At 41.5% G+C, this 27530-nt stretch overlaps 1 protein-coding gene across 1 annotated transcript in view; it reads left to right on the top strand.

Annotated features, from left to right (window-relative positions):
* The window catches only part of Sec31 (COPII coat complex component secretory 31), a 36659-nt gene extending 9396 nt beyond the window's left edge, over window positions 1-27263 (top strand). Inside the window, exons 11-26 of the mRNA XM_074105391.1 lie at window positions 1254-1354; window positions 3073-3185; window positions 4093-4175; window positions 5648-5704; window positions 8256-8340; window positions 8986-9096; window positions 12695-12892; window positions 12973-13175; window positions 14132-14296; window positions 15652-15754; window positions 16758-16871; window positions 18263-18756; window positions 23212-23409; window positions 23948-24088; window positions 24588-24659; window positions 25417-27263. Of these exons, the coding sequence (XP_073961492.1) occupies window positions 1254-1354; window positions 3073-3185; window positions 4093-4175; window positions 5648-5704; window positions 8256-8340; window positions 8986-9096; window positions 12695-12892; window positions 12973-13175; window positions 14132-14296; window positions 15652-15754; window positions 16758-16871; window positions 18263-18756; window positions 23212-23409; window positions 23948-24088; window positions 24588-24659; window positions 25417-25605 (2427 nt within the window). The 3' untranslated portion in view covers window positions 25606-27263. The remainder of the gene's footprint in view (window positions 1-1253; window positions 1355-3072; window positions 3186-4092; window positions 4176-5647; window positions 5705-8255; window positions 8341-8985; window positions 9097-12694; window positions 12893-12972; window positions 13176-14131; window positions 14297-15651; window positions 15755-16757; window positions 16872-18262; window positions 18757-23211; window positions 23410-23947; window positions 24089-24587; window positions 24660-25416) is intronic.
* The last annotated feature ends 267 nt before the right edge of the window (window positions 27264-27530 follow it).

The following is a 27530-nucleotide window of genomic DNA, read 5'->3' as shown; positions in this document are numbered from 1 at the left end:
TTGTGACTGGTGGTAAATGCAAACGTACGCTTCTTCTTGGGAAATAGTGTGGTGATTTCCCCCCTGCCTTCCACACCGCAATGCGTTATTTCTTATTAAAAAAATCACAGCATTATAGTAAAACTAATTGGCTGTAAAATTCAAATAATACAAAAAAAGAGTTATTTAGGAGAAATTTGTGTCTGTACTCCTGTCCAGTGGTGGTGTAGAGGTATAGCACGCAGCACGGAATGCTGAGGACCTGGGTTCGATTCCCAGCGCTGGTCTCTTTTTCTGGTTTTTCTGTGCATCTATGTTTCAGTTCGTATTTTCGACTTGTTGGATTATTTTCCCATAATCATTTTTTCTTTGCAGCAAAATTTATTTTCGCGTTTTTACACGAAGGCAATATGTCCAAGTCTGCTTTTTTATGAAGCTTATTTTCACATTCGCGTTCTTTTTGTGTCGCATTTTTTTCCAGTCGCATTTTTCCCCAATCCCAATCGACACAGAAACAGTGTCGATGGAGCTCCTGTTTCCCCACCGGTGGCTCCGCGTGAGTGGAGCTCCGTCGAGACTGTTTCTGTACCTACCGATTGGGATTGGGGAAAAACGCGACTGGGGCAAAATGCGACACAAAAAGAACGCGAATGTGAAAATAAGCTTCATAAAAAAACAAGCGTGTAAAAATAAAATTCGTGTAAAAACGCGAAAATAAATTTTGCTGCAAAGAATAAATGATTATGGGAAAATAATCTAACAAATCGTATTTTCGAATGGGAATTTTGACAGCATATAATAAGTACGACAATGAGGGCTATCGTTTTTTGTCTCACTAGATGGCGCACTGTTGCGTGAGGTTTTTAAGTATGGTTTTGAAAGTCTGTTATTATGGGCGTGAAAACAAAGTTTAGATTAAAATCATATTTAATACACCTTAAAACCGTACCATATAAATATCGAGCATGCCACAGTGCTGCATAGTCCCTGTTTTGTTCGGAAAAAAGGGAGGACAAAGTTTTCCGAAAGACAAAACTGTCTCAAAACACAGACATTCATTGCCCCGGAACGCATATTTGCCATAATTAATTTCAGATATTGCAAAATATTCACAAAATTATTCTAATTTTAAATAAACCCGCGTAGCTCACCCAAACACCATGAGATTTGACTTTTCGGAGACCTCACGCTACACTAGCGCCTCTAGCGGCGAATTCATTCGCGATAGCCCTCATTGATTGGTGGTGACAATGATACCTATATGTTTTTTGCAGGTGGTGAGCGAGCCGGAGATAGTGGAGTGCGCGGCGGAGTTAGACGCGGTGCTTGGCTCCACGCTCAGCCAGGAGCCTGGGGCGTTAGATGCGTTGGCCGAGTAAGTTGCTCCTTCCGTCCGGCCGTCTGTCCCAGATGCTCCCGACCTTTTTAGCGTTCCGTAGTCAACTAGCAATCCTTATAGTTTCGCCATGTCTGTCTGTCCACGGCTAAGCTCAGAGGCCATTAGTACTAGAAAGCTACATATCAGTCACGCCGACAAGTGGTAAAATAAAAAAAAAACTATTTTTTTTTAAGGGTAACCTCCCATACACGATGCCTAACGTGGGGATGGTTTTTTTCACTTCCACCCTATGTTGTGGGGTATCGTTCGATAGGTAGTATTTGAAATGAATAGGGGTTTGATAAACCATTTTTTTGATAAAGTGAATATTTTCGGAGATATTCACCACGAAAAAAAAACCCAAATGTCCCCCCCCTGTAACTTTTATATATAAAAAATGACGGTAGTAAGCTTAATGAAGCTGTAAGAAAAATATTTTTAACTAAATCAGTTTAGCAGTTTTTAAGTTTTTGTAAAAAATGATTTCTATGGCATAAAATAGCCATAGCATAGCCATGGCATAGGATTAAGTTAAGACAAGGTCGGGAACTACGGAACCCTAAACTGTGCATGGCCCGACATGCTCTTGACCGGTTTTTTTGATCAGGGACCAGACACAGTATCGTCTACCGCGCTGACGTTTACAATCGCTTTCACCTTCTCTTTCTATCCTCGTCTAATACCGTATGACGGAAGGGTGGTGAAAATATTGTGATTGCAGTGTGTTAATTACTTGACAATAAGGCCTCGGTTTAACTATTCTTATTAACAGGGACCATAAAGTTAATAGCCTCTCATTCTGAGGCCTGTGCCAGCAGTGGACGTAAATAGGCTGGGGGATGATGATGATAAGGTTATATCAACGAGACTGAAGGACTACCTGGATAAAACCGCGTCACGGTGGATGCAGGCCGCATCCAACCGAAGCAGCACGCAGTTTATAATAATAAATATTTACTCTCACACAGGCTGATAATCTAGGTTTCGCAATCTAGGTGGGATTGGACCGGCTGGTGTGAGAGCTTGGTGTCTGCACTAGAAAGATCTGTGTGACAGATCACCTAGCCCCTCCCGGTTGGTTTAAAAGCGAACTTAACTCATTAATCTATGGTTGAATTTAATTCATTACTCTATGGGGGTCACCAGTGGGTGTCCTACGGCTGATATGATGATGGCTGACTCTATTTTTTGACGACCAGATGGCCTAGTGGTTAGAGAACCTGACTACGAAGCTTGTGGTTCGATTCCCGTGTCGGGGCAGATATTTGTATGAAAAATACGAATGTTGGTTCTCGGGTCTTGGATGTTTAATATGTATTTAAGTATGTATCTATCTATATAATTATATTTATCCGTTGCTTAGTACCCATAACGCAAGCTTTGCTAAGCTTACTTTGGGACTAGGTCAATTGGTGTGAATTGTCCCGTGATATTTATTATTATTTAAAAAAAAGCCGTGGTGGCCTAGTGGTTTGACCTATCGCCTCTCAAACAGAGGTTCGTGGGTTCAAACCCCGGCTCGCACCTCTGAGTTTTTCGAAATTCATGTGCGGAATTACATTTGAAATTTACCACGAGCTTTGCGGTAAAGGAAAACATCGTGAGGAAACCTGCACAAAACCTGCGAAGCAATTTAATGGTGTGTGTGAACTATAGCCCAAGCCCTCTTGTTCTGCTGGGATGATTTATTATTATTTATTAATTTTATTGTTTAGGTACTGCCGCCAGAAGGGCGACGCGGCGACGGATCAGAGCGAGCGCTATACCTGGTTCTTCCTGCGAGCCAACTTCATGCCGGGCTTTCGCAGCGAAGTACTCAACTTGCTCGGTACGTCCCAACGCAGATCTACTTCTATATATGCAGTTCAATCTTATGTTTGGTCAAAATCTATGATAGTTGATTTGATAAATAAATATTTAATTAATTTGCAACAAGCACTCCCCGCAGGCGGGAAGGCTACTTATTCTTATCTCTAACACAAGTACCTCCATTTTGACTTTTAAACAGACCTGCGTTTGGTTTCTACATATTTAATCATAGATTATAAGTGTATACGTCTGATATAATACAATTTGCGCAAAAATGGTTAACTTCACGGGATAGAAATAATTGATTGAATCAGATGTTACTTTGCGGAGCTCACCCGCGATCTCGCAATAGCTTGTCTGTGCATCAAATGTGTGCATGCAGCTCTGCCACACTGTGAGAACTGACAGCGCACACAAATCACAGAAACTACAAACCCAACTCATTTCAATTGTAACTTCAGAATAATGCGTAATTTTTTACACTCTAATGTCAAGTGTCATAGATGTCAGTTTATTGAGTGACATATGTCAAAGGATTCATCGTCAGACGGTAGTATTTTTTTCTCTGTCTAATCTTGATTTTTAAATCTTTACAACTCTGTTACACGTATTTAAAAATACCTTAAAAACTGTTGTTGTTGTGGATGTCGTAAGAGGCGACTGAGGATATAGGTTAAGGTATACCGTAGGCGACAGGCTAGCAACCTGTCACTATTGTACCGTTTTTGTCAAACTTAAAACCTAAAATTGCTAAAAGTGGCTCAGAAGCGATAACGTTTTGTGTGCTGCCTACCCCATTTGGGAATACAGGCGTGATGTTTGTGTGTGTGTTAAAAATTGTCTTAACGTTCGCTTTAAACAAATTGTATGGTCCAAAAACGCCGCTACATCCCTTTCCTCTAGTCGATTATTGTCACTTCTTTCAGGCTTCAAACAAGACGAGATCACATCAAAATTCAAGGCCGCCAACAATGCCGACCAGAGCGACCAATTCGCCATGCTGAGTCGCGTAAGTATTACTCTTTACATGCCAAGAGTACACTTCATCCTAAAAACTATCTGTTGTGGAAATTGGATTGACTAATAGCTCAAATACAGAATGTCTGTGACCATTGGGCCTTAAATCCAAGGCTCAATTCTATTTGCATAACTGAGCTACTTTTGTTCTCCTAATTTTTAGAAACATGACCAGTGCAAAAAAAAAATCATACAAATTAAATGTGATTTTCAATGTATGCAATACAGTACTAAACTGACAGCGCGTTGATAAATGTTTATCTATAGGCCCCAGTACCAATATTTTGCCTTCGTAGTTTCGTACCATGAGAAAGCGATAACACCGCCATGAACATTTGTTTATTAGATTTTGTCCATACATTTGTTCAATTATTTTGACTCTCCAAAATTTTGGTCCACTTAACTCCCGCCCTTTTTTACTATTTACATTTATTTTACTCTGTTTAGTCGCAACTATCAACTGTACATAATACAACGTGTTGTTTTTGATTTCCGTTAACTCTAATCTAAGGGAACATGCAACATGTCGAATCAAGTTAATTTCTCCAATATACTAGTGACCTAGCTCTTACTGTTTAAAAGATAATTACGCACAGTAAGTTAGTGCAAAGCTTTTTAATTCTGACGTTTTCAAACAGGGAGTTTTTTTGTCTTTCTTATGTTACTTTTACAATTTGATATTTAACAATGAGTGTGATGATATTACAAATCAAATCCTCGTGTTAATGTTAATTAAATACATGTAGAATACATTTTATTTTTAATAATATATATATTTTAATTATTAAAGGAGAACCAAAGGCTTATACAACAATAAGATTATGGAAATAGTGACACATAGCCAATTACATATGGATTTATATCTGGAACGTTTTCGACATTAACGTAAAGTAATGAAATTTAGTATGGACATATTTAGTTGTTGTTTCGCTATTTTCAAACCTTTAACCCTTATTTACTATCGTATTGTATCGTTTATATCTTTGCCTTTAAAACAGTACCCTGACTAGCAATCTAAATCTGGAGCTAAAGACTTGAAATCTCGCAGACCTAGCTATACATAGCACTAAAAGGCGTTCTTCAAATTCTAATACTACAAGCAACTATCCTATTTTTAGTCTTACAAATACAGAGATGTCTTTTTGCACATGTCATAACGGGTGCGTATCTAGTCGCATATTTTTTGAAAACCATGCTGTAACTTCTACTGTAGAGACCGTAAATAGTTGTTTTTTTTTAATAGTCACCTCTTTTACAACAATTCAAAACAATCAATGGATTTAAGGAAAAATTGTTATGAGAAACAATATATTATGCCAAACATTATGATTTTCAACTACTATACGAGCCGATATGGACCCTGTCATAAAGCAGTAAAAGCCCTCACAACTTCCACTGTATTTTCTACTTTACACCAACCGCATAAGCTATGTTTTTGTTGTGACTAACACGCTAACACGGCAGGGTGAATCTACGGAGACGGAGGCAGAACTATCCACTGACACCAGCACAGACCTTTCGGTGAGTCGGTGACGTCATCACATCACGGTATAACGCTCTATGCCCACTAGATCGTATCGTAAAGTGACCTAAACCGTCCCGGCACAGACACAATAGGATATATGACGCCATTTACCATTTATCTTCAGGCACTTTTCTAATAAATAGTTTAAACAAAATAAAAATGCGTCTAAACAGAAATTATATTGTGACGCATTTATGAAATAACAGATATAAAAAGTCAATTTTTGATTTCCGTTAACTTTAAAGCAAAAGCAACAGTCAAATAAAGTAAATTTCTCCAAGACACTATTGGCCTAACTCTTCCTGTATAAAAAATAAGAACTAACATAGTTAATTACGGGCAGTAAAACAGTGTAAAGCTTCTTACTTGATGAGGTTTTTTAAAGTCCGTAACTATAGCATTTTTAATTCATACATATTTAGCCATTTTTTTTTGATTGCCCAAAAATTTTATTACAATATAGTTTATTTCTATTTATAGGGAATATGTGTTTGTAATAAAATAGTAAACACACAGGCCCAGAGTCTAGTGTGAAGGCCGTCCAAAAGTCAGATGATGTTATTTGTATTTTATTCAAATGTGTATTTCTGTATTTTTTTGTGCACTATGTAACTTTATTGCTAAATAAAAATTATTCTTATTCTTACTTAACACCAAACAATATATTTATTTACATACAAATAGAAATGACGAAACACAATAAACTAGGATTTCCTATAGAACAAAAATGTCAGTAAGTTGAAACTTGGTAAAAAGCCAACGTCTAAACCTATAATCAACTGAGCCATATTATTATGTCGAAGTTAACGGAAATCAAGAAAAACACGGTGTATATCATAAACTCTTCATTTTACCACTTACGCGAACGAAGTTACGGGCTAAAGCTAGTTACCATTATAACATCTATGGGGGAATCGCGTTTTAAGGGTGATAAAAATGATGGCTTCTGATATGTGTCTCTAATTTATAGTATGTGTCTGAATGGCGAGGATCCTGGTATGATACGGTCCACTGGGCGGACCCCTTTAACAGTATGTAATCTACAAACAAACAACAGCTCGTGATTATACTATATTACATTATTCTGAGTGAGCCCTAAGTTATTATACAGGGTGTCTCACGGCTATGCCACATGGAGAGAAAGTATCTTAAATATTGGAAAAGTAATCCTTATGATTGAGCCTTTTGCTCGGTACCGAAAAATTAAAGCTTTTTTTTTATATTGGGCGCGTTGGATTCCCGATTCAGAAAGGGAATTATTAAAATTTCTTTACACAACACGGTAAAATTGTTTACCTCCAATATTTAAGATACTTTCCCCCCATTTGGCATAGTCGTAGGACACTGTATTTTTTACCCGTTATTTTATAGCACTTTGTATAACTGAAGATTCTTCTGAATTTTGTCTTATGATTGGTCGTGTCAGTTACTCGCTGTGACTGTACTGGCAACGTAATAAGTGGGTCTGTACGTTATTTTGAGCTTCACAACCGCTTATCCGCTTTTGCGATTGGCTTTACAATGGAAAACCACATTTCTGTGATGTTTTTAATTTGTATGATGAGGAACCAAAAGTTGTTTGTTTTTGGGTTACAATAGCGTTATCAAAATTCAACACTATCCTTTTTTCACTGCGCATGACTATACTTATATTATATGACTACAATACTACATATTATTCACATTATTACACATTTATTATTATTGTAATTGGGGTTTTCTTTTTTATATGATGTAATATTATTGTTACAATGTTATCGGTGAGAACCTGTGATTGGCTTGCTATATCTACTGTCATTTTTAAACTGTGTGTATAATAAGCTGTCGGTTGCACAGAATAAATCAATCAATAATTAAATAAATATTCTGTTCTGTTCTGTCAATGAGCCAAATAGAAGCAGTCGTTTTGAAGTGATGCGCTTATTTAAATTCAGCATTTATTTTTATATATCCTCGACATTTCGTCCAAATTCCACGACGAAGGAGGTCGTTTGAGCAAATTCAAATTCAAATAATTTATTCAGTAAATAGGCCGCAATGGGCACTTTTACACGTCATTTGAAGAATGCGCCGCAAGAAACTTGGCAGAAAGTCATTTTTTCAAAATAAAATAATTACAATAAAATACATAAAAACAACAGTATAAAATTCAAGAAAAAAAATACAAAAAAAGAATAATACGAGTAATAATACAGGGATGTGTGAGGTCCCTTAGTTACAAAACTAAACACTAACTATATATACGTTTAGTGGAAGTGTAGAATGCTTCCACCGTCATAGTAAAAAAAAATTAAGCGTGAAGCAAAATGAAAGACGTGAATAAATCCCGGGTATGTTCTGTATGATTGAAAATCGCCAAGTTCAAGGACGTACGCTAGCTGGCTGCGGCCGCGGGTGCAGGTACAATCCTGTGCACGCGACGCGCGCAGTTGTACTGTGTAGTTGTACTGTTGTTCCACAGGCGGCCACCCGCGCAGCGCAAACCGCGTCAGCTAGCGTAGGCCCTAAATCGTTATACTTATGTATGAACGTCGTGTTTGTTTACAGGATGCGCACACGTTGATCGAAAGGAAACTCTCTAACCTGGAGTTAGAGCCCACCGCTCAGAACGTGGTCATACCCAACGGAGAAGGTAATTTGATATGAATTAACTAAAAACAAGCTCACAGCTCATTAGAGCCACCAGGCACCAAACCAGCACCGCGTCGACTTTCGGCGTCCACTCGTTCTCGACAGGTGGTCCACGGGTGGACGCCGCGTTGACAACGAGTGGACCTCGCGTGGTCAACGAGTGGACGCCGCGTGGTCAACGAGTGGACGTCGCGTGGTCAACGAGTGGACGCCGCGTGGTCAACGAGTGGACGTCGCGTGGTCCACGAATTTCCGAGTGGTCTATTAAGAAATGAGGGTGGGGAGCGCCGCGCCGACCGCGCGCGGTTCACGCGAGGCAAGCGCACGAGCAGCGAGCTATCACCGAGTGGTCCACTCGCCGTCCGCGCGTGGGCACGAGCGAGCGAGGCGATCCGGTGACGCTACGTTAATGTAATGAGCGCATGCCCATACAAATCCATATAAAGAATACTAACCGCTCTAATGAGCTGTGACCTTTAATCTGCATAACTTAAAAACGCTAGACAGAAACCCCGTGAATCTTTTTAAATAGTCATATTTAATTAAATAAATCCGGAGGACTCACGTCTTAAATCTAGTTTAGCTCGACATGTGACGTGAAATATGAGTGAGTAGGTGTCAAATTAAAGGTTTTCTCCAATTCTAGATTCGACCGGCCTCATCTGCCGGGCGCTGGTCTGCGGGAACCTCGAAGAGGCGGTGGAGCTGTGTCTCGAGGCTAAGAGAGTCGCCGACGCGCTTATTATCGCATCTTTGGGTGAGTTTACATTTTGTTCATGCACAGGTATTGCCCGCGATTTTGTTAGTGCAGAAAATCATCATCCCAGCCTATATACGTCCCACTGCTGGGCACAGGCCTCCTCTTAGAACAAGAAGGCTTGGGCCGTAGTTCCCACGCGGGCCCAGTGCAGATTGGGAACTTCACACGCACCATTGAATTGCTTCGCAGGTTTGTGCAGGTTTCCTCACGATGTTTTCCTTCACCGCAAAGCTCGTGGTAAATTTCAAATGTGATTCCGCACATGAATTTCGAAAAACTCAGAGGTGCGAGCCGGGGTTTGAACCCACGACCCTCTGTTTGAGAGGCGATAGGTCAAACCACTAGGCCACCACGGCTCTATGGTGCAAAAAATTCACCCCCCTTTTTTCAGTGAGTCTCTATCACAAAAAGAGTGCCTTATGGGGTCTTTAAAAATGTAGATAACTAACTTGAAGTTTGAGATCTGTTGAACTTTTGCGGTTTAAATTTTTCGCATATGCAACTACGCGCCCGCGTCGCCTAGAAGGACTAATTTCACAGAGTTACCGCGCGACAGTCACATACATCTTGCAGTCTGTTGTCGGTTACTAATTCACGCGAAGAAAAAAATATCAAAGCTGCTATTTGTATTTTTTTATGAAGCGAGTCCAAAATTAGGTGAACTAGATTGACAGCTGAAAATGTTACCAGACATAGCAAAAAAATAGGCATAGGAATATGTCGATACTAAGTCGATATAACCTTGTGTAGACGCGGAATGAAAATGTTTGTCACTTTTGGACTTTATTATCATTTCATAGCTTTAGGCCTGAAAACGATAAAAAGGATAACAAATAATAACGTACGGAAAATTTCACAATAACGGAAATAGTTCCAAGCAAGCCTTCTTCTTCTTCTCTTTTGAAATATGGCTTTTCTGTCCTAATTAATAGGACAATTTCGCCAGTGTCAAAGTAAACTCTCTTTGAGAGGGACGTTGTACGGTGATTGTAGTTTTTGGAACTTGATAGTAAAATTCCAGAAACCACGTGGAGACAACTTGCGCATTAAAAAATGTCAGACACGAGAGCAATATAGAATTTTGTGATCACTGTTCACTGTTAAGGTTAATCGCCGCATAAAAACTATCAAAATACTATACTATACTTCAACTAGCCAAAGAAACAGAAGTAGCAAAATATCTATAACGCCAGAACGGGACAAAAAAAAAACGAGACAGAGCAGGATGGCGCTCTACAACAACATTTTGACAGGTTTCTCCCAAACAACGCATTTTTTATCTGGAATTTTAAAGCAAAACGATTCTTTGACCTTGGGAATCGCACTATTAGCGTTGTCTACATCCGCCATGTTCGAATGCTACAAATCAAATCCCAAGCAAGCCGATGGCAGTTAAGTCGAATGACATATAAAATGTCAATAAAACAAAATGGCGGATGTCGTCTTTCTTGGCGTCTTAATTTTTTTTTCGAATTTTTTCAAATAAAAGATTTGTTTTATTATTATTTCGTATTGAGGTTTTTTCTAACATCGATATATACAGTGGTGGTCATGTAATTAAGAACGATTTGAAGTTCCAGATTATTTTTAACTAAATCATGTCATGTGTAGTCGTGGTTCCTTCTTAGAAGTAACTAGTTACGTTATGAAATAGCCACATGAATAGAGCAAACGGGATTAAGAATAAATAATAAAATTGCTGACATTTTTTACAAATTTTGTTTTTATTCTCTTTAGTAACAAATTAAAATAGTAATGAAGCTGGACAACTAATTAAGAACGATTTATTGAACGGTTCGAAAGTTTTTTTATTTGAAACTTAGATTAACTAAATCACACTAACGTGAAGTTTGTACAGATAAAAAAGCAATTTAATACATTTTAACTAAAATTAACAGTTAGTAGCATGTCCACGGCTTTTTATTACTGCCTTACACCGGCGAGGCATTGAATCTATCAATTTTTGACATTTCGGAAGAGAGATAGAGTTCCATTCTTCTAAGAATACGTCATACAGTTCTCTTAAATTGCCACACTGTCGATTTGAAACCTTTTTCTTGACTTCGCACCAAAGATGCTCTATTGGGTTAAGATCGGGGCTGTTGGCTGGCCAATCTAAGACAGAAACTGATTGCGATGTGAGGAATTCCTTAACGGTACGTGCAGTATGCTTGGGATCATTGTCATGCTGGAATGTCCAAATAACCGGAAGCACGCCTTCAGCATATGGTAACATTGTTTCTTCCAGTATGTTTTTGTATTGAAATTGATCCATGTTTCCTTCTATCAGCCTAACAGGTCCAACACCATGTCCAAAAAACATCCCCAAATTTTTACATTTCCCCCGCCATGCTTTAAAGTCACTTTTGTGTACTTTGGGTCGAATGCTTTATTTGAAGGCCATCTTACATATCGTTTGCCATCAGAACATACCCTATTTATTTTTGTCTCGTCAGAAAAAAGAACGTTTTTCCACTGTCTGACTGTCCAGTTTTCATATCTTCTTGCAAATGCAAGCCGGGCTTGCCTATGACACCGTTTCAACATAGGCACCTTCCTTGCTATCCTTCCGTGCAACTTTTCTTCTACCAAACGCCTTCGAATAATGCGTGCCGAGATTGCTGAAGGGTTGTTTTCGCCAAAATATTTTTTTCTTAACTCATTAGACGGTATTAGACCCTTTAAAAGGATTTTGTTTTGCCAAACGAACGATATTTCGACGAGATGACTTTCTTTGTCTAGGTACACGCGGAACATTTGAAGTAGTTTGAGACGTGGCAAAATGCTTTATGGCGTGGAAAACCATAGTTTTTGAACATTGCAGATGATCGGCTATGTGTTTATACGACCAATTCTTGTCGCAAAGTTTTAGTATTACTTCTCTTGTAGATTTATCACAACTTTTATTTTTCCCCATTGTTTTTATATGAAGCAATCGCCTTTAAGACTTTTACGGCACTAAATGGCGCCAAAATTATTCGAATAATAACCTAAACCACAAAGCGGCCGTCCGTTCTCTATATAAATTTGAATAAAAAAATAAACTATTCAGCGTTCTTAATTATATGACCAGCCAGTAAGTAGTAATACTAGGTTTAGATGTAATGTATAAAGTTTATCTATTTATTTTTTAGCCAATTATATGTATAAATGAGTTAACCGCTAGTACGGAAAAGTTTTACGATACCGAGAGAAGTACAAAAATATACATGCAGTTAGTAACACTTGTCAGTTTGAAAAAATCTTCTCTATAAAAAATCGTTCTTAATTATATGACCACAACTGTATATATATTATATCGATATTACAGCACTGGTGTAATGTAACTCTGGCAAAATTTGTGTGTAGTGAACTGTCAAGTTGATTCGCCTAATTCTGGACTCGAGTAAAATAAAATATGGTTATGTACGGAGCACAAGGAAAAAAAGCTTTAGCTAGTAGTAGTTTAAATTTTCCGTGCTATAATTCAACTCTTGTTTCCCCATTTAGGACTTAAATTTCCAAAAACCTGTCCTTAACGCACGTTAACACGGTAAAAGGTATCCCTTTGCATATTTAAAGGTTTTTTTTTCAAAAATACTTCTATATTGCGCAGGTAGCCAAGAACTGTTCTACAAAGTACAGAAGTACCACTTGAGCCACACGGCGAAGGACCCGGTGTCCCTCATAGCGGGCTCGCTGCTGCAGTCGCAGTGGCAGCTGTTGGTGCAGTCAGCGGCCGCCACCAGCTGGCGGGACGTGCTGGGCGCGCTCGTGACGCACTGCGACGGGGACGCGCTCCAGCACTACTGTGGTGAGTGGGTAGTGTCCCTTATTGTTGGCAAGTGAAACGTTCAACCCTATTGGAGTGCTCTAGCCTAGCGTTTGTTCCAGAGATGCTCGGCGACCGGCTGTCTCAGGAGAAGGACCCGGCGCTGTCGGAAGCAGCGACGACGTGCTACCTGTGCGCCATGAGCGCGGACGCTCTGGTGGCGCGCTGGGCGGCGCGGCGGGCGCGCGGGGCGGCCCCGCTGGCGCGCCTCACGGGGCTGGCGCTGCTGGCGCGGCGGGCGGCGGCCGCTAGGGGGCGCCACGCGGTCAGTATCAACATGAGCGCGGACGCTCTGGTGGCGCGCTGGGCGGCGCGGCGGGCGCGCGGGCCGGCCCCGCTGGCGCGCCTCACGGGGCTGGCGCTGCTGGCGCGGCGGGCGGCGGCCGCTAGGGGGCGCCACGCGGTCAGTATCAACATGAGCGCGGACGCTCTGGTGGCGCGCTGGGCGGCGCGGCGGGCGCGCGAGCCGGCCCCGCTGGCGCGCCTCACGGGGCTGGCGCTGCTGGCGCGGCGGGCGGCGGCCGCTAGGGGGCGCCACGCGGTCAGTATCAACATGAGCGCGGACGCTCTGGTGGCGCGCTGGGCGGCGCGGCGGGCGCGCGGGGCGGCCCCGCTGGCGCGCCTCACGGGACTGGCGCTGCTGGCGCGGCGGGCGGCGGCCGCTAGGGGGCGCCACGCGGTCAGTATCAACATGAGCGCGGACGCTCTGGTGGCGCGCTGGGCGGCGCGGCGGGCGCGCGGGGCGGCCCCCTGGCGCGCCTCACGGGGCTGGCGCTGCTGGCGCGGCGGGCGGCGGCCGCTAGGGGGCGCCACGCGGTCAGTATCAACATGAGCGCGGACGCTCTGGTGGCGCGCTGGGCGGCGCGGCGGGCGCGCGGGGCGGCCCCCCTGGCGCGCCTCACGGGGCTGGCGCTGCTGGCGCGGCGGGCGGCGGCCGCTAGGGGGCGCCACGCGGTCAGTATCAACATGAGCGCGGACGCCCATAAACATCTGCAACACCAGGGGGAATTTGATCATCAGGCTGTTTAGATTGACTTACCAGTCAAAACGTGCAGTTAAAAAGTAAAAAAAACTGTATAGTAATGGAATTCCCGCGGCCGGGAAGTGATTTTTTTTTTAATTTGTGGCAGTCTATAAGGAAGAACTTCGTGTACTATGTTTGCGACAGTTAGGCGGACATTTCGAAGCATATTGGACAAAATATTTTAACATGTCCTACAGAGTGGGGGCAAGCTGGATATGGTGCTGACGGAGTATGCTTCGCGGCTGGCCGCCCAGGGCTGTCTCCAGAGCGCGCTGAACAGCTTGGAAGGCGTGGCCGACAACGAGCTGAGAGAGCGGCTCCGGCACTCCCTAGGGCTAGGGCAAGCCCGGCGCGCCAGCCATGTGAGTACAGAGTGGGGGCGGATGGGACGTGGTGCTGATGCAATGTGAGTCGCGCCTGGCCGCCCAGGGCTGTCTTTAGAGCGCGCTAAACAGCATAGACGAGCCGAGCTGATGCGGCATAGACGGCAAAAAAACTAATTTTATGCCGATTTGATATACTTTGTGTCTACGGCAGCCGAAAAAGCGAACATTGAAGAAGTATATATTTTTTCAGATGCACTTTTTATCATTTGCTCTTAGTAAAAATTTTCAAATTACTGGCTTTTAGTTTCACACAAGACAATAAAACTTGTTGTGTCATGTTTTAGAATGTCGTTGAGAGATACATGCGAAAGGTTGCCCATAGTACGTTTTGCCCCTGCCGTAGAAACAGTACCCATTACTTAGACGAATTACTACATAGACCATTTGCATCTTAGACGAAATGATACTAAGGCCCTGGTTTCTCTGGCCTGTCACACGCGACCGGCGGCGTCTGGATGAGCGTCGCACCACACCAATTAACGGTGCCTACCCGCCGCCGGTGACGTTTCAAAGAGACCACCCTCAAACATTCCCGAACAAAACATTCAGTCGCGGACGCGTCGGTCACCGGTCGCCGGCGGCGGGTGGTCAGAAAAAGCAGGGCCTAACCCGTTACTTACAGTCTTATTCATAAAAAATCCTTAATTGAGGTTTGATCGGTCTGTTACTTAGCAGACTGATTAAGCTTGTTAGACGGTTGTCAAGAAGTATGATTCATAAACGCTTGCTAGCAGTCTGCTAGTTGTTGAGCTGCTGATAGACGGATTAGACGCGTTATGTTGGCCATCTTGACAAATCAAAGACAAAAAATGGCCTCATAGATAATTTATAAAAAAAATTACAGCAGTGACAGCAAATTAGCAGGAAAAAAAAAGGGAGATTTTGGTTTTCCCGCCATTTCCGATCCGCATGTTTATGTTTAAGTGCAAAAGGCCGTAATTATGTTAATCATCCTAATTTTATTTTTTTCATATTTATTGTTAGTAAAGAAGCAATAATAAATACCTAATTTAGAGGATTTTTAAATACAAATTCCTGAAAATAATTTTTCCTGGATTTTTTTAAATCATTGCGTAACCCTCCTTTCACTAAAAATATCTTCGGTATGGTTTTTGCGCTAGTCAAAGTCAGCTGTTCAAACTTGTGGCGGCCATTTTGTGACTTAGCACGGAGATAAAGCAGGGTCTAACTTTCGCAGAGCCTTAATCGACTGATTAGCGCTAACAGACGTTTATGAATCATGTTTTTTAGCACCGGGCCTTCAAGGAGCCTTCAAGGAGGCTCTAACTTTTTATGAATAAGGCTGTTAGACGCTGAGTGTTTGTTGGCAGCAACCTGCCCCGGCGCAGTTCGGGCGCACGCGCACTTCCAGCGGCCCCCAGAAGCGCGGCCATCTTGTCGCGCACAACGACGTCTCTAACACCTATAGCGCAGGTCAGTAAAACCATCACCAACATGGGTGAAACTATTTACAGGCCTGGATAATACCGACCCCATTTTTCGTGTACAAGCCCATACAAACTCTGTCGGACTAAATAAATAAATATCATGGGACACTTGACGACACCAATTGACCTAGTCCCAAACTAAGCATAGCTTGTACTATGGATACTGGGCAACGGATAAACATACTTATATAGATAAATTAATACATACTTAAATACGAGTATATATTAAACACCCTAGACCCGAGAACAAACATTCGTATTATTCATAAAAATATCTGCCCCGGCCGGGAATCGAACCCGGGACCTCAAGCTTCGTAGTCAGGTTCACTAGCTACTTGGCCATCCGGTCGTCAAACAGTTTCTGTGGGCGTGTACACGAAAAATCGGGTCGGTAATATCCGGGCCGGCAAATAGTGTCACCCAATATCATCTCGGGTTATACAAGCTCTCTTAAAATTAAGCCGGAAGCTATTATTGGAATGTTTTATTTATGATGCTAGATTTGATAAAACTGTTGGAGTGACAGTATTTTTGACGATATTTAAAGGTATATTTTTTTTATCCTAAATTTAATTAAATTTGGGTATCATATGAAAAAAGCCGTGGTGGCCTAGTGGTTTGACCTGTCGCCTCTCAAGCAGAGGGTTGTAGGTTCAAACCCCGGCTCGCACCTCTGAGTTTTTCAAAATTCATGTGCGGAATTACAATTGATATTTAGCACGGGCTTTGCGGTGAGGGAAAACATCGTGAGGAAACCTGCACAAACCTGCGAAGCAATTCAATGGTGCGTGTGAAGTTCCCAATCCGCAGGGCCCGCGTGGGAATCATGGCCCAGCAGTGGGACGTGTATAGGCTGGGATGGGTGGATGAAAAAAGCAAGTCTAGTGGGCTAAAACTTAAAATTTAACAGTCGGGACTGATTTCTGGGAATTTTAGAGCTCGTCTAGAATTTAAATGTGTCTCGATTGAGTTTTTTTTTTACATTATAGTTCCGCCGTCGTATGATCCCAACCCGTGGCAGGCCGCGCCCGTAACCAACACGTTCCAGCAACCCTATACGCCGCCGCAGCCGCCCAGGCCCGGCAGCGTCGGGCCCACCGCAGGTAACTATACAGTACAATACAATGATTCTTTTTCTTTTATTCGACTGGATGGCAAACGAGAAAGTGGGTCTCCTGATGGTAAGAGATAACCACCGCCCATAAACATCTGCAACACCAGGGGTATTGCAGATGCGTTGCCAACCTAGAGGCCTAAGATGGGATACCTCAAGTGCCAGTAATTTCACCGGCTGTCTTACTCTCCACGCCGAAACACAACAGTGCAAGCACTGCTGCTTCACGGCAGGATTAGCGAGCAAGATGGTGGTAGCAATCCGGGCGGACCTTGCACAAGGTCCTACCACCTGCAAAACTCTTTATACTCTTTATTGTACACTACAAATAGTAAGCGAAAATATGTACACAGAGAGAAAATTACAAGGTAAGCAATAGATTTTATAGATAGAAAATAATCAAATTAAGATTGTTTTTTTTGGAATCTTTTTGTATTTTTTATTTCAATTCCAAATTTTTACTTTTACGGTCATTTTTGAACATGAAACTACTGTGAGACTCAATCATATTAAATATAATGACCCGGATAACTCACGTCTTAAATCGAGTTTAGCGCGACATGTTTCGGGCTAATGTTTAAATTGAAAATACATACTGAAATATAGATGCACAGAAAAACCAGAAAAATAAGACCAGCACTCTCTGACCATCAGTGGTGTAGCGGTATAGCACGCGGTACGGAATACCGAGGACCTGGGTTCGATTCCCAGTGCTGGTCTTATTTTTCTGGTTTTTCTGTGCATCTATATTTCAGTTTGTATTTTCAATATAGAAAATAATGTTCTTTTGTGCGTGACCTCAGCTCCTCTGGTGGCACCTATGCCCGAGATGTTACTTTTAAATAAACTTTTTATAAAGTTTCAGTACTAGTAGTGTTATGAAGAAAACCGTGCGGGTTTTCGGATTTAAAATAAGTTTATTAGTACAGTCACCTGCATTAATATCTGCCACAGCGGAGCGTGCAAAAATATCAGACACGTCCTTCCGGCGCTAGAAATAGAGTCGTATCAGATATTTATGCACCTTATATTTTCCAGAACATTTTTTAAGACTGACGTATTTCTTTAGAAAATCACTTTAGTAAATCATATTTTATCAGAGACGATAATAATATTTTCAGAGATAGCAATAAAAAACGAATATTGTATAGAGTTGGTTGCCAGTCGGCCAACAAATAGCTTGCGACTGATTGCCTTAGTCTTGGACGAAGATATTACTTTATGCACTAGAGCATTAAAAGTCGTTTTGTACAGCCTACATCTCGCATATTTTAATGACACTTCAGAGCCATATTATTATTGTTAATAAAGGTTAACCATCCCTGCCATATGCCAAGCCAGCAGGCTAAAATGTTGATAACTTTTTTTCACATATTCCAGGCGGTATTACATCCAAATCGAAGTACAAAGTGGATCCGTCAGTGCAATCCGCGCCGCTCTACAACCAGTACAGTTTCAACAACCCGCAGCCACCGTCCTTCGGGTTCAACAGCCCTCTACCCGACCAGTATAGCGGAGCCACAGTGCCTAGCGCGGCGTTCAACCAACCCAACCAGTTCAACCCGCTTAACCCAAGCCAACTCAACCAGAACCCACTTAACCCGAACCCGCTCAACTCGAACCCACTTAACCCGAACCCACTTAACCCGAGCCAACTTAATCCATTAAACCCGAGTCAACTTAATCCAATGAACCCGATGAACCCGAGCCAACTTAACCCGATGAACCCGAGCCAACTTAATCCCATGAACCCGAGTCAGCTGAACCCGGTAGCACCGCCACCGAGCCAAGTCAATGGCAATTATTATCAAGAGCCGGCCCGGCAGGCGGCGCCCGGATGGAACGACCCGCCACTGCTAACTGCTAAGCCGAAGGTGAGTTTAACAATAATTGGAATTTATCATAACCTTAAAAACTATTTCTTATTTGGTACTTTAGTCCGTAGCTTTGTTTATTTACATTAACAGTCTGTTTTCACCACTCATTGATTAATTTTATGTGTCAGATATTTCGATGCTATCTCTGTTTATTTTGTCCGAATAAATGGAGACGGCATCGCATTATATGAGTCACATAAAATTGACCAATGACTAAATAGAAAAATTTATTGACAACGTCAACATTAAGAGCGAAGCGTATTAGCACCGTGGGACGTCTGCCAACGAGATGGACGGATGATCTGGTTAAAGCCGCTGGTTCACGGTGGATGCAGGCTGTTTGCAACCGAATCTACTGGGGGTACAGGGGGGGTTATATGTCCAACAGTGGACGTCTCCTACCTACGGCTGATCGAACATATAGATTGAAAGGGCATTAACTCAAAATAATAAAGCATTTTAATTTAGGCCTTTCAGTAATTAGATGCAGGTCTAAATTACTTGAAAGAACAAGAGTTTCAGGGGTGAAAACGAAGTTTAATGTTCTCTGTAAGCGACACAAGAGTCAAGAATGAAGTAAATACGACAGCAGACACATATAAATATATGCCGTATCAAAAGTGACCAGGGCGCTTATATTAAAAAAAAAAACAAAAAGGTTGAACAAAAACAAAATGGTGTATTATTTTGAGTTGACACCGCTTCCGATGTAGGTGTACGAATGATGATGATTGACATTAAATGGCGCTGTGACATAGCACGTGGATGGCGAAATGTCGGCTCTGCACGCCGGTACGCGCTGCTGGGGGCACATTATAGAGCACCGGCGGCTGCACGAGGTAGCTGGCACCGTCTAGTAAACCTTGGATCACAAAAAGACTAAGGCTTAAAACTTATTTTCGTTTGAAGTTAGACTGAAGCAGAAGCTGAACTTAATGACTCGTATTAAACACTACTCCGTTTCCACGTTGAGCCAATAGAAACGGTTCATTTACCTCGCCTCGCTCCGCTCAGCTGTTTCCACTAGAGATGTGCTGTGCGAGTAAATTAAACGTTTGTACTGGTTAATGAAAAACACATTCCTCGCCACATATCCTCGTACATCTTTGGTAGAAGTAGCCTCCGACATTAAGATTGGCTTTGGAGTCTTTTTGTATTTTTTATTTCAACTCCAAATTTTGTTACTTTTTCGGTCATCCCGTAAAATCCATATCGAAAATACAAACTGAAAAATAGATGCATAGAAAAACTAGAAAAAGAGACCAGCGCTGGGAATCGAACCCAGGTAAAGTGACTAAATAAGAAACAAACAAGCTGAGATATGTGGTGCATAGGAGTAATTTGTGTCTGTACTCCTGTCCAGTGGTGGTGTAGCGGTATAGCACGCATCACGGAATGCTGAGGGCCTGGGTTCGATTCCCAGCGTTGGTCTCTTTTTCTGGTTTTTCTGTGCATTTATGTTTCAGTTTGTATTTCGATGTCTCCGACATTGTCATTTCAAATATCTCAAAAACGGTTGAACCAATTCTTCTCAAACATAGCTATTCTTAGTTTCCTTGCGATGGTAACTCGTTTTCTAAATCGTCGTCTTCATGAATGATTGTTATAGTCTATAGTCTAAATTGAATAAAGATATTTTGACTTTCTCGTGAAAAAAACACATCAAAGTCGGTCCATCTGTTTGAAAGCTACGGTGCCGCATACAAACTAGACAGACAGGCATTAGAAAACAAAAGTCTGTTTTGTTGATCCACAGGATTACTAGACACAGCCACTGGCCCAGTTTGTTGCATGTCGCGAGTCCCTGCAATAATGATTGATACATGCCCATTTTGTTTCTCGATCGCATTCATCAACTCTTTCTACCCTCCTCTTTTACCGTGTGACAGAAAGACGTGTTTTAAACGACTGTTCCATCCATGTGGTCTATCCCAAGTTTGTTAGACAACACGTATTGTACAACAAGAGCATAAAACGAGCCATTTTACCTGAGGCGTTCATATAGCCGCCCGAGCCGGTACGGCGAGGGTGGATAGGCACGTCGAGGGGCAAATGGGTTTAATGCTCGAGTTTTACACTGCTTTTCACTTCGATTGAGAGGAAATTAAATAGCAACAGTGGAAGCAATTGTTCACTTACTAGGTACGTTTTATTTCGCATGCATTATTCATTTTTAGTTTGATTTATTTATTTTGATTGATTTGATTGATTTTTAGTTTTACACAAATAAAAATTATTAAAAAAATATATTGTTTTTTTTTGTTTGTGGCTGTTGACACCTGATTACCTTGGTCTTAGACGAAGATTTTACTTTATGCACTAGAGCAGGCGTTTTCAAGCTTTACGACACACCAGTACCTACAAATAGCAACGGACCGGCGCGCAGAGGGTTCCACCCGCCCCGCCATCCCTTCCGCTCCGTTACCATAACAACCTGACAACGCGAACCGCAACGCCACGCGTCAGCTATTTTCGTACTATTTTCTCATCAAAATAGCTATTCATGATTTCAATGCAGCATACACTTCGCGGCCAGCGCCGCACACCTGAAAGTATACACGGCACACCGGTTGAAAACGTCTGCACTAGAGCATAAATAGTAGATTGTACAACAAGAGCATAAAACGAGCCATTTTACCCAAGACGTTCATACAGCCACCGTGGATATACACGTCGAGGGAAAAATGGATTTAATGCTCGAGTTTTACACTCTGCTTTTCACTTCGATGGCGAGGAAATGAAATAGCAACAGTGAAAACAATTGTTCACTCACTACGTAAATTTTATTTTTCGTGCATTACTATATAATAGTATTTTTTTACCGCTGCTGCTGTGTCCGACATACCATTACTTCCCGAATGTGTTTTTCCATTTTGTTTTGTTTTCAAAGTGTTTGGTTTTTAGTCTCGAAAACATGACTATATGACTTATACATCGTGTTATTTTTGATTTCCGTTAACTACTACACTACACTAGTGACCTAACACTTACTGTTTAAAATATCAAGAATTAGGGGCTGTTTCACCATCCATTGACTAGTGTTAACTGGCGGTTATGTGTGATGCCGTCTCCGCCTATTCGAACAAAACAAATAGGGACGGCATCACACCTAACCGCCAGTTAACACTAATCAATGGATGGTGAAACAGCCCCTTAAAGTAATAAATTATGTGCAGTCGCACTGTGTAAAAGTTCTTAGTTTATGAGCTTTTTTAAAGTCACGATGTCTTAGACTATCGCGGTCATTCCTAATTTAAATTTGGGTTTTGCTCGGCGTACTCTTACCTTGATTCTTCTGACTGACAGTTGTACCAGCATACCCGCAATTCTCCAGTCGTCTCGTGATCATGGCGCATGCAACTGTGCCGAAATATCGAGCATCTCTAAAAAAAAAACACGCGGAACAAAACCCGAATTTAAACCATATTTTTTTTAAAGTCCTTAACTAAAATGTTTTTAATCCACACATAATTAGTAAAAGAAATTTAAGAAGTGAATTTTTTAATGTCTCTCTTATGTATCACGTCAATGTAATTTGCCACGTTTGTGAATTTTTTTTGGCCAAAAAGTTAATTCCTAATTAGTTTCTATCAATGAACTGAGCCATCTGTCGAAGTTAACGGAAATCAAGATGAATACGGTGCAGAGACGTTTGTTTTTAAATATAACTTTACCCAAACACCTACAATGTTGTCTGTATCTGTTCTAACTAATCAAAATGTTTACTTTTTGTTTTGTTTGGTTTTCTATACGATATTTATTTGAATATAATATTGTTTGTCTTATTGTTGTTACAACACCGTAGAGAACCTGTAAAAATAAATACTTTAGTTACTTGAGGATATCGTATTTCATTGAATGGGTCTCAGGCACTTGTCCCACCGTCGACGATGAGCGAGAAACGATTAGAGCTAGTTACTAGAAATGAGTAGGCGAGCAGCGAGAAGAGTGTAGTTTTGTCGCTCGGCTGTAAGCGAGTGTTCCAGTGCGACGGCCGCCAAGCTAATATCTCTCGCGAGTTTTATAGCTCTTGTCGCTGCGACAAAAGAGTCAAGAGAGAGTTCTCGCCGGCAGTGTAAACAGCCAGCGATCAACTATTAATATATATGTCTCTTTTACTCACACAAGATCTTTTGTTCGTTTCTTGAGCGAGAAAATAGTTGATAGCCAATCGCTTCCTCGCCGGCGGTGAGACAACTGCTTTTACTTCACACCGAGTACTAAACCCTAAGCTCATATAAACTTCGCAGTGCCTGAGTGACAGGAAGAAGACGAGCGGGTTCTGTATGTTAAACATATATGTGTAGCATAGATGTACTTGTACCGCAGAAGGAATAAAAAATATTTCTGTTCATTGATATCCTCCGCAAAAATTATAGCAACGCGGTGGGAATCGAGTTCTTACAACGCCATCACCAAGAGCGCTATTTAAATCTTCATATTTGTCAACAGCCAAAGCAAGAGGTCCAGCAGCAGGCGCCAATAACGCACCCACTGTTCGGCGTGGAGCCTCCCCAGCACGTGCCCCTGAACCCTCAGTACCCGCAGCAGTACCCGAACCAGCAGTTCCCCGGACAGTACCAACAGTACCCCGGCCAGTACGACCAGCACCAGGGCCAGTATGCGCCTGGCACGCAGTACCCTCAACAGGTCGGTTTGGGACACATTTAACAGTTTCATGGATCCGAAGCAATATGCTAGTCTTCTTTCGACACGTCCCTATAGTAAATGACATTAAACGCTCATAAAGTTTCGTATTAAGATACGTCATTGCAAATGTGTCGCATGGACGGACGTACCAGTGAAACCGCACATGAGGCACATGTGCCTCATTAATCTGTGAACTGTGACCACTGACACTATTCAAGTCAAAATGAACCTGCAAACTCTTGCACGATTGGACCCAAAAACAAACAGGGCAAGTTAAATAAAAGTTTGTGAAAATATATAAACTTGAGTGGTTCCCCCGCGTTCAATATTTGCAGTGGTGCAGTTAACTTTTTCGCCTCCCCCCCTCCACTTGGAAAATAAAAATAAACAACTCAAACGCAACTAAGACACAAACAAAACCGCGACCACTACTTATAGTTCGGACACGTGTGTCACCTCCCTCTGAGGCGTCATCAGCAAATGTTGGTACTCCGATGGTCGGTCGAAGAATCTCATAGATCATTCTTTGAATTTTCAGACGGCGAGTCCCGCGCCGGCACCTGCGCCCGCGGTGGAAGCAGTGCCGGTGCAGAAAGCGCCCATACCGGACCAGCATGCGGTCATGCAGAGCGTGCTCGACGCCATCCGGGCTGAGTGCCTCAACAGGGCGGCCAACCCGGTAACTATACGCAGCTTGACATAGGAGCCCCGCACCGGCGGTGCAGAGGGCGCCCATACCGGACCAGCATGCGGTCATGCAGAGCGTGCTCGACGCCATCCGGGCTGAGTGCCTCAACAGGGCGGCCAACCCGGTAACTATACGCAGCTTGACATAGGAGCCCCGCACCTGCGGTGCAGAGGGCGCCCATACCGGACCAGCATGCGGTCATGCATCTATAACCAGCATCTTTTCTTCCTCACCAATCCCAAACCTCTTCATTAAATTTCCTTTCTTCTTCCAGCACCAGCCTTCATTCTTATATTTTTCTTTTGTATTTGCAATGGTAATAAAGAAGTACCGGGAAATACAAAAAAGGGATTGGAAGCTTACTTGTATATTGCAATTATAAAAAAAAGTTATCAACAATGGAGCCATCACAAACAGGACCAAAACAGATTTTTTCATGTACATTGTTTACCTTGATTTTTTTTTCTTACCGAAGTTGTTTGTTTGACAGCAAATGAAGAGGAAATTAGAAGACGTGCAGCGGCGGTTGGAGACGTTGTATGATATGCTGCGAGAGTACAGGGTCAGTTGTCCAATGTTTTCTTACAAGCTATTAATTAGTAATCTTACTGGTGACCCGAGTACAATTGTACTCGCAGGTGGTAGGACCTTGTACAAGGTCCGCCCAGATTGCTACCACCATCTCGCTCGCTAATCCTGCCGTGAAGCAGCAGTGCTTGCACTGTAGTGTTCCGGCGTGGAGAGTAAGACAGCCGGTGAAATTACTGGCATTTGAGGTATCCCATGTTAGGCCTCTAGGTTGGCAATGGCCCTGGTGTTGCAGATGTTTATGGGCGGTGGTGATCTCTTACCATCAGGAGACCCACTTGTTCGTTTGCCATGCAGTCGAATAAAAAAAATAATTGTGGCAGCGATATTTAGATTATTTTTGAGTCCGTAGTATGTATGTAAACTCTTTATTGTACAAAATAAGTAAACAAACACAAATAACAAATATATGTAGAAAGGCGAACTTATCCCTTTAAGTTCCGTACTTCAAATGAAACAAACCCGTACATGATCACTTGCTAGTTTGTGTGGTGTCTCTAGAGAGACAGATAGACAGAGGCCTGTCTGGTGCGTCCCAAAAAAAATTTAGTTACAGTTGATACGATAAAAAGATATGTTCTTTTGAAAGTTAATTTAGGTTAGACAGACAAACCTTTTCACACGTTTTATCTATCAAAGAAAAACAGATGGCACCACAAATGTCACATAACATATCAGGAATCCATCAATCACTGGTGAATCAGTTTCTAAATCTAACAATTCTTCCCCAGCTCTCGGAGTCGGCATTAAGCTCCCTCCACACTTGCGTGCAATACGCGCAGTCTTCGGACTACGACAATGCCCTCCACGTGACGACTTCGCTGGCGACCGGCGCCGACTTCGCGGCGGTCGCGTCCTTCCTGCCGGGACTCAAGTCGCTGTTCCAAATGGCGGCCCAGCTGCAAGTGTACGCGCGGTGAGCTCGGTCGACGCGCTCGTAGTTTCGGCGGCTGCCGGTAGGTGTCGCTGTTTTTAATTTGGAGTTTTTTTTTACGTAAATTACTTGTTTTATCAATGAAAATATTGCTATTAATGTGTGATGTCGGTAAGCAAGGTAACTGTTTTGGTCAATAATTCCTTTTTTTGTTTATAATGTGCAAACTGTGACGTTGGTCACAGCGTATTTTTTTGTGAAATAGAAATTCATTGGTTCCTAATTATTAAGGTGTTTAGTCCAAAAATAACTGGAGAAATGAGGGCGCCACTGCGGAACTGTCATATTTTTACATTAAATGCTTGCATATGGCAAACATTACTTTATGAAACATTGGAGTCCTCATTATTTCGTCTTACACTTTTTAGTTTCGGACTTTTAACTTTTTATATAAAATTGATAGCAGCGACATCTAGCGGTTAGTTTATAAAATGCAATTAAGTATGGATGAAAAAGCGAAATAATGAAAATCAGGCCTTTTAAATCCATCAACTTACACGATTATTAAACCCCCAGGCTTATTGGGCTAGCGATTAAAGTGAGATGTACATAATTTCCATCCCACTTTAACAAAATAGCTCCATATTTGCCAGCGCGAGAAATCTAGGGTTATCACTTTTATATCCATTTTGATGCAATAGAAAATTGTATGTATTGAAAATTATAGCTAGCGCATAATATGAGTTTACCTCTTATGTATCAAGATAATTATGTTCTTCTATTTTTAAATATGAATATAAATGTACTGCCCTTAAAGTTTCATCAAAACGTTAAATAGTGAATGTTATTATGCATAATCCAGAGAAATCGTTAGAATGCGTCACTGAAATAAATTCTATTTTATTTTACTAGGTAGGTATACCTATCAAATTAAAAAGAGAAAATATATATTGTTTGAAGTATTTTTACAGTTATTACCTTGCTTATAAAATTAAACTGCATTGGTTTGTTCGTTCCTATAAATTAATTTCCTAATGCCATTTATACTAACTCAATGATTGTTAATATTATATTTTGGCAACGTCAATGCACGTTTAAAAAGATTTTCATAATGGTGCCTTTTTTAACGATACTGCTCAATAATAATAACCATTTAAATCCTCATTTCAAAAATATCAAGGCTATCTTATATGGTTAAGTTGTTACTTACGAGAGTTATTGTTTATTGGTGCATTTAAATAATTTAATTAGGGCTTAATAATAGCAGTGATTCATTTCTTATTCGAATAACACTTTAATTTATCTATGCCTCCTTTAAATGCTATTCAAATAAATGTTACTGGCGTATAAGTAGACCAAAGCACGTTTATAACCTTAAAACTACTATTACGTAACCGAGGTATAAAAGCTAATACAAACATTAACTATTTGCGCAGCGTCGACAACCCTGCTGAAGTTGCGGTTCCTAAAAGCGCGCAAGTTAGGAGTGTAACATCTATCCATACGTTTGTAATATTCTTTAAAGTTAGTGTGTTTTAAGTGAATTTGTTTCAATGAACCTCCAAAGACACTAATAAAACATTGTATGCGTGTGCTATCGTACTGATTATGACGACTAATGTAAATTAATATATTATTGCATGATAAATAACAATGTATTATAGATTTATTATTATAACAATAAAAATATATTTTTAGAAATTACTTATCGTTTTTTATTTATCCTTGTAAGGTCTTCGAATAAAATAGTTCATTGCTCATGTTTTGTAGACTAAGATGAAAAACGAATGTAATTTTTACATACGAAATATACCGGTGTAGCCGAGTGATTTGACGTGGCCTGTCAAGCAGGGGATCTTGGGTTCACTTCAGGGCTTGCACTTTAGAGTTTGTCGAAATTTAGGTGTGTAGTTACACTTAAACTCTTCACCGCCACAAAACAAACGAAGTGACGTGCTCTGTACGCCACAG

This window comes from Choristoneura fumiferana, chromosome 23, assembly GCF_025370935.1.
Source record: "Choristoneura fumiferana chromosome 23, NRCan_CFum_1, whole genome shotgun sequence".
NCBI lineage: Eukaryota > Metazoa > Arthropoda > Insecta > Lepidoptera > Tortricidae > Choristoneura > Choristoneura fumiferana.
The sequence above is the reverse complement of the archived record's forward strand: the minus strand, read 5'-3'. Positions and strand labels throughout refer to the sequence as shown.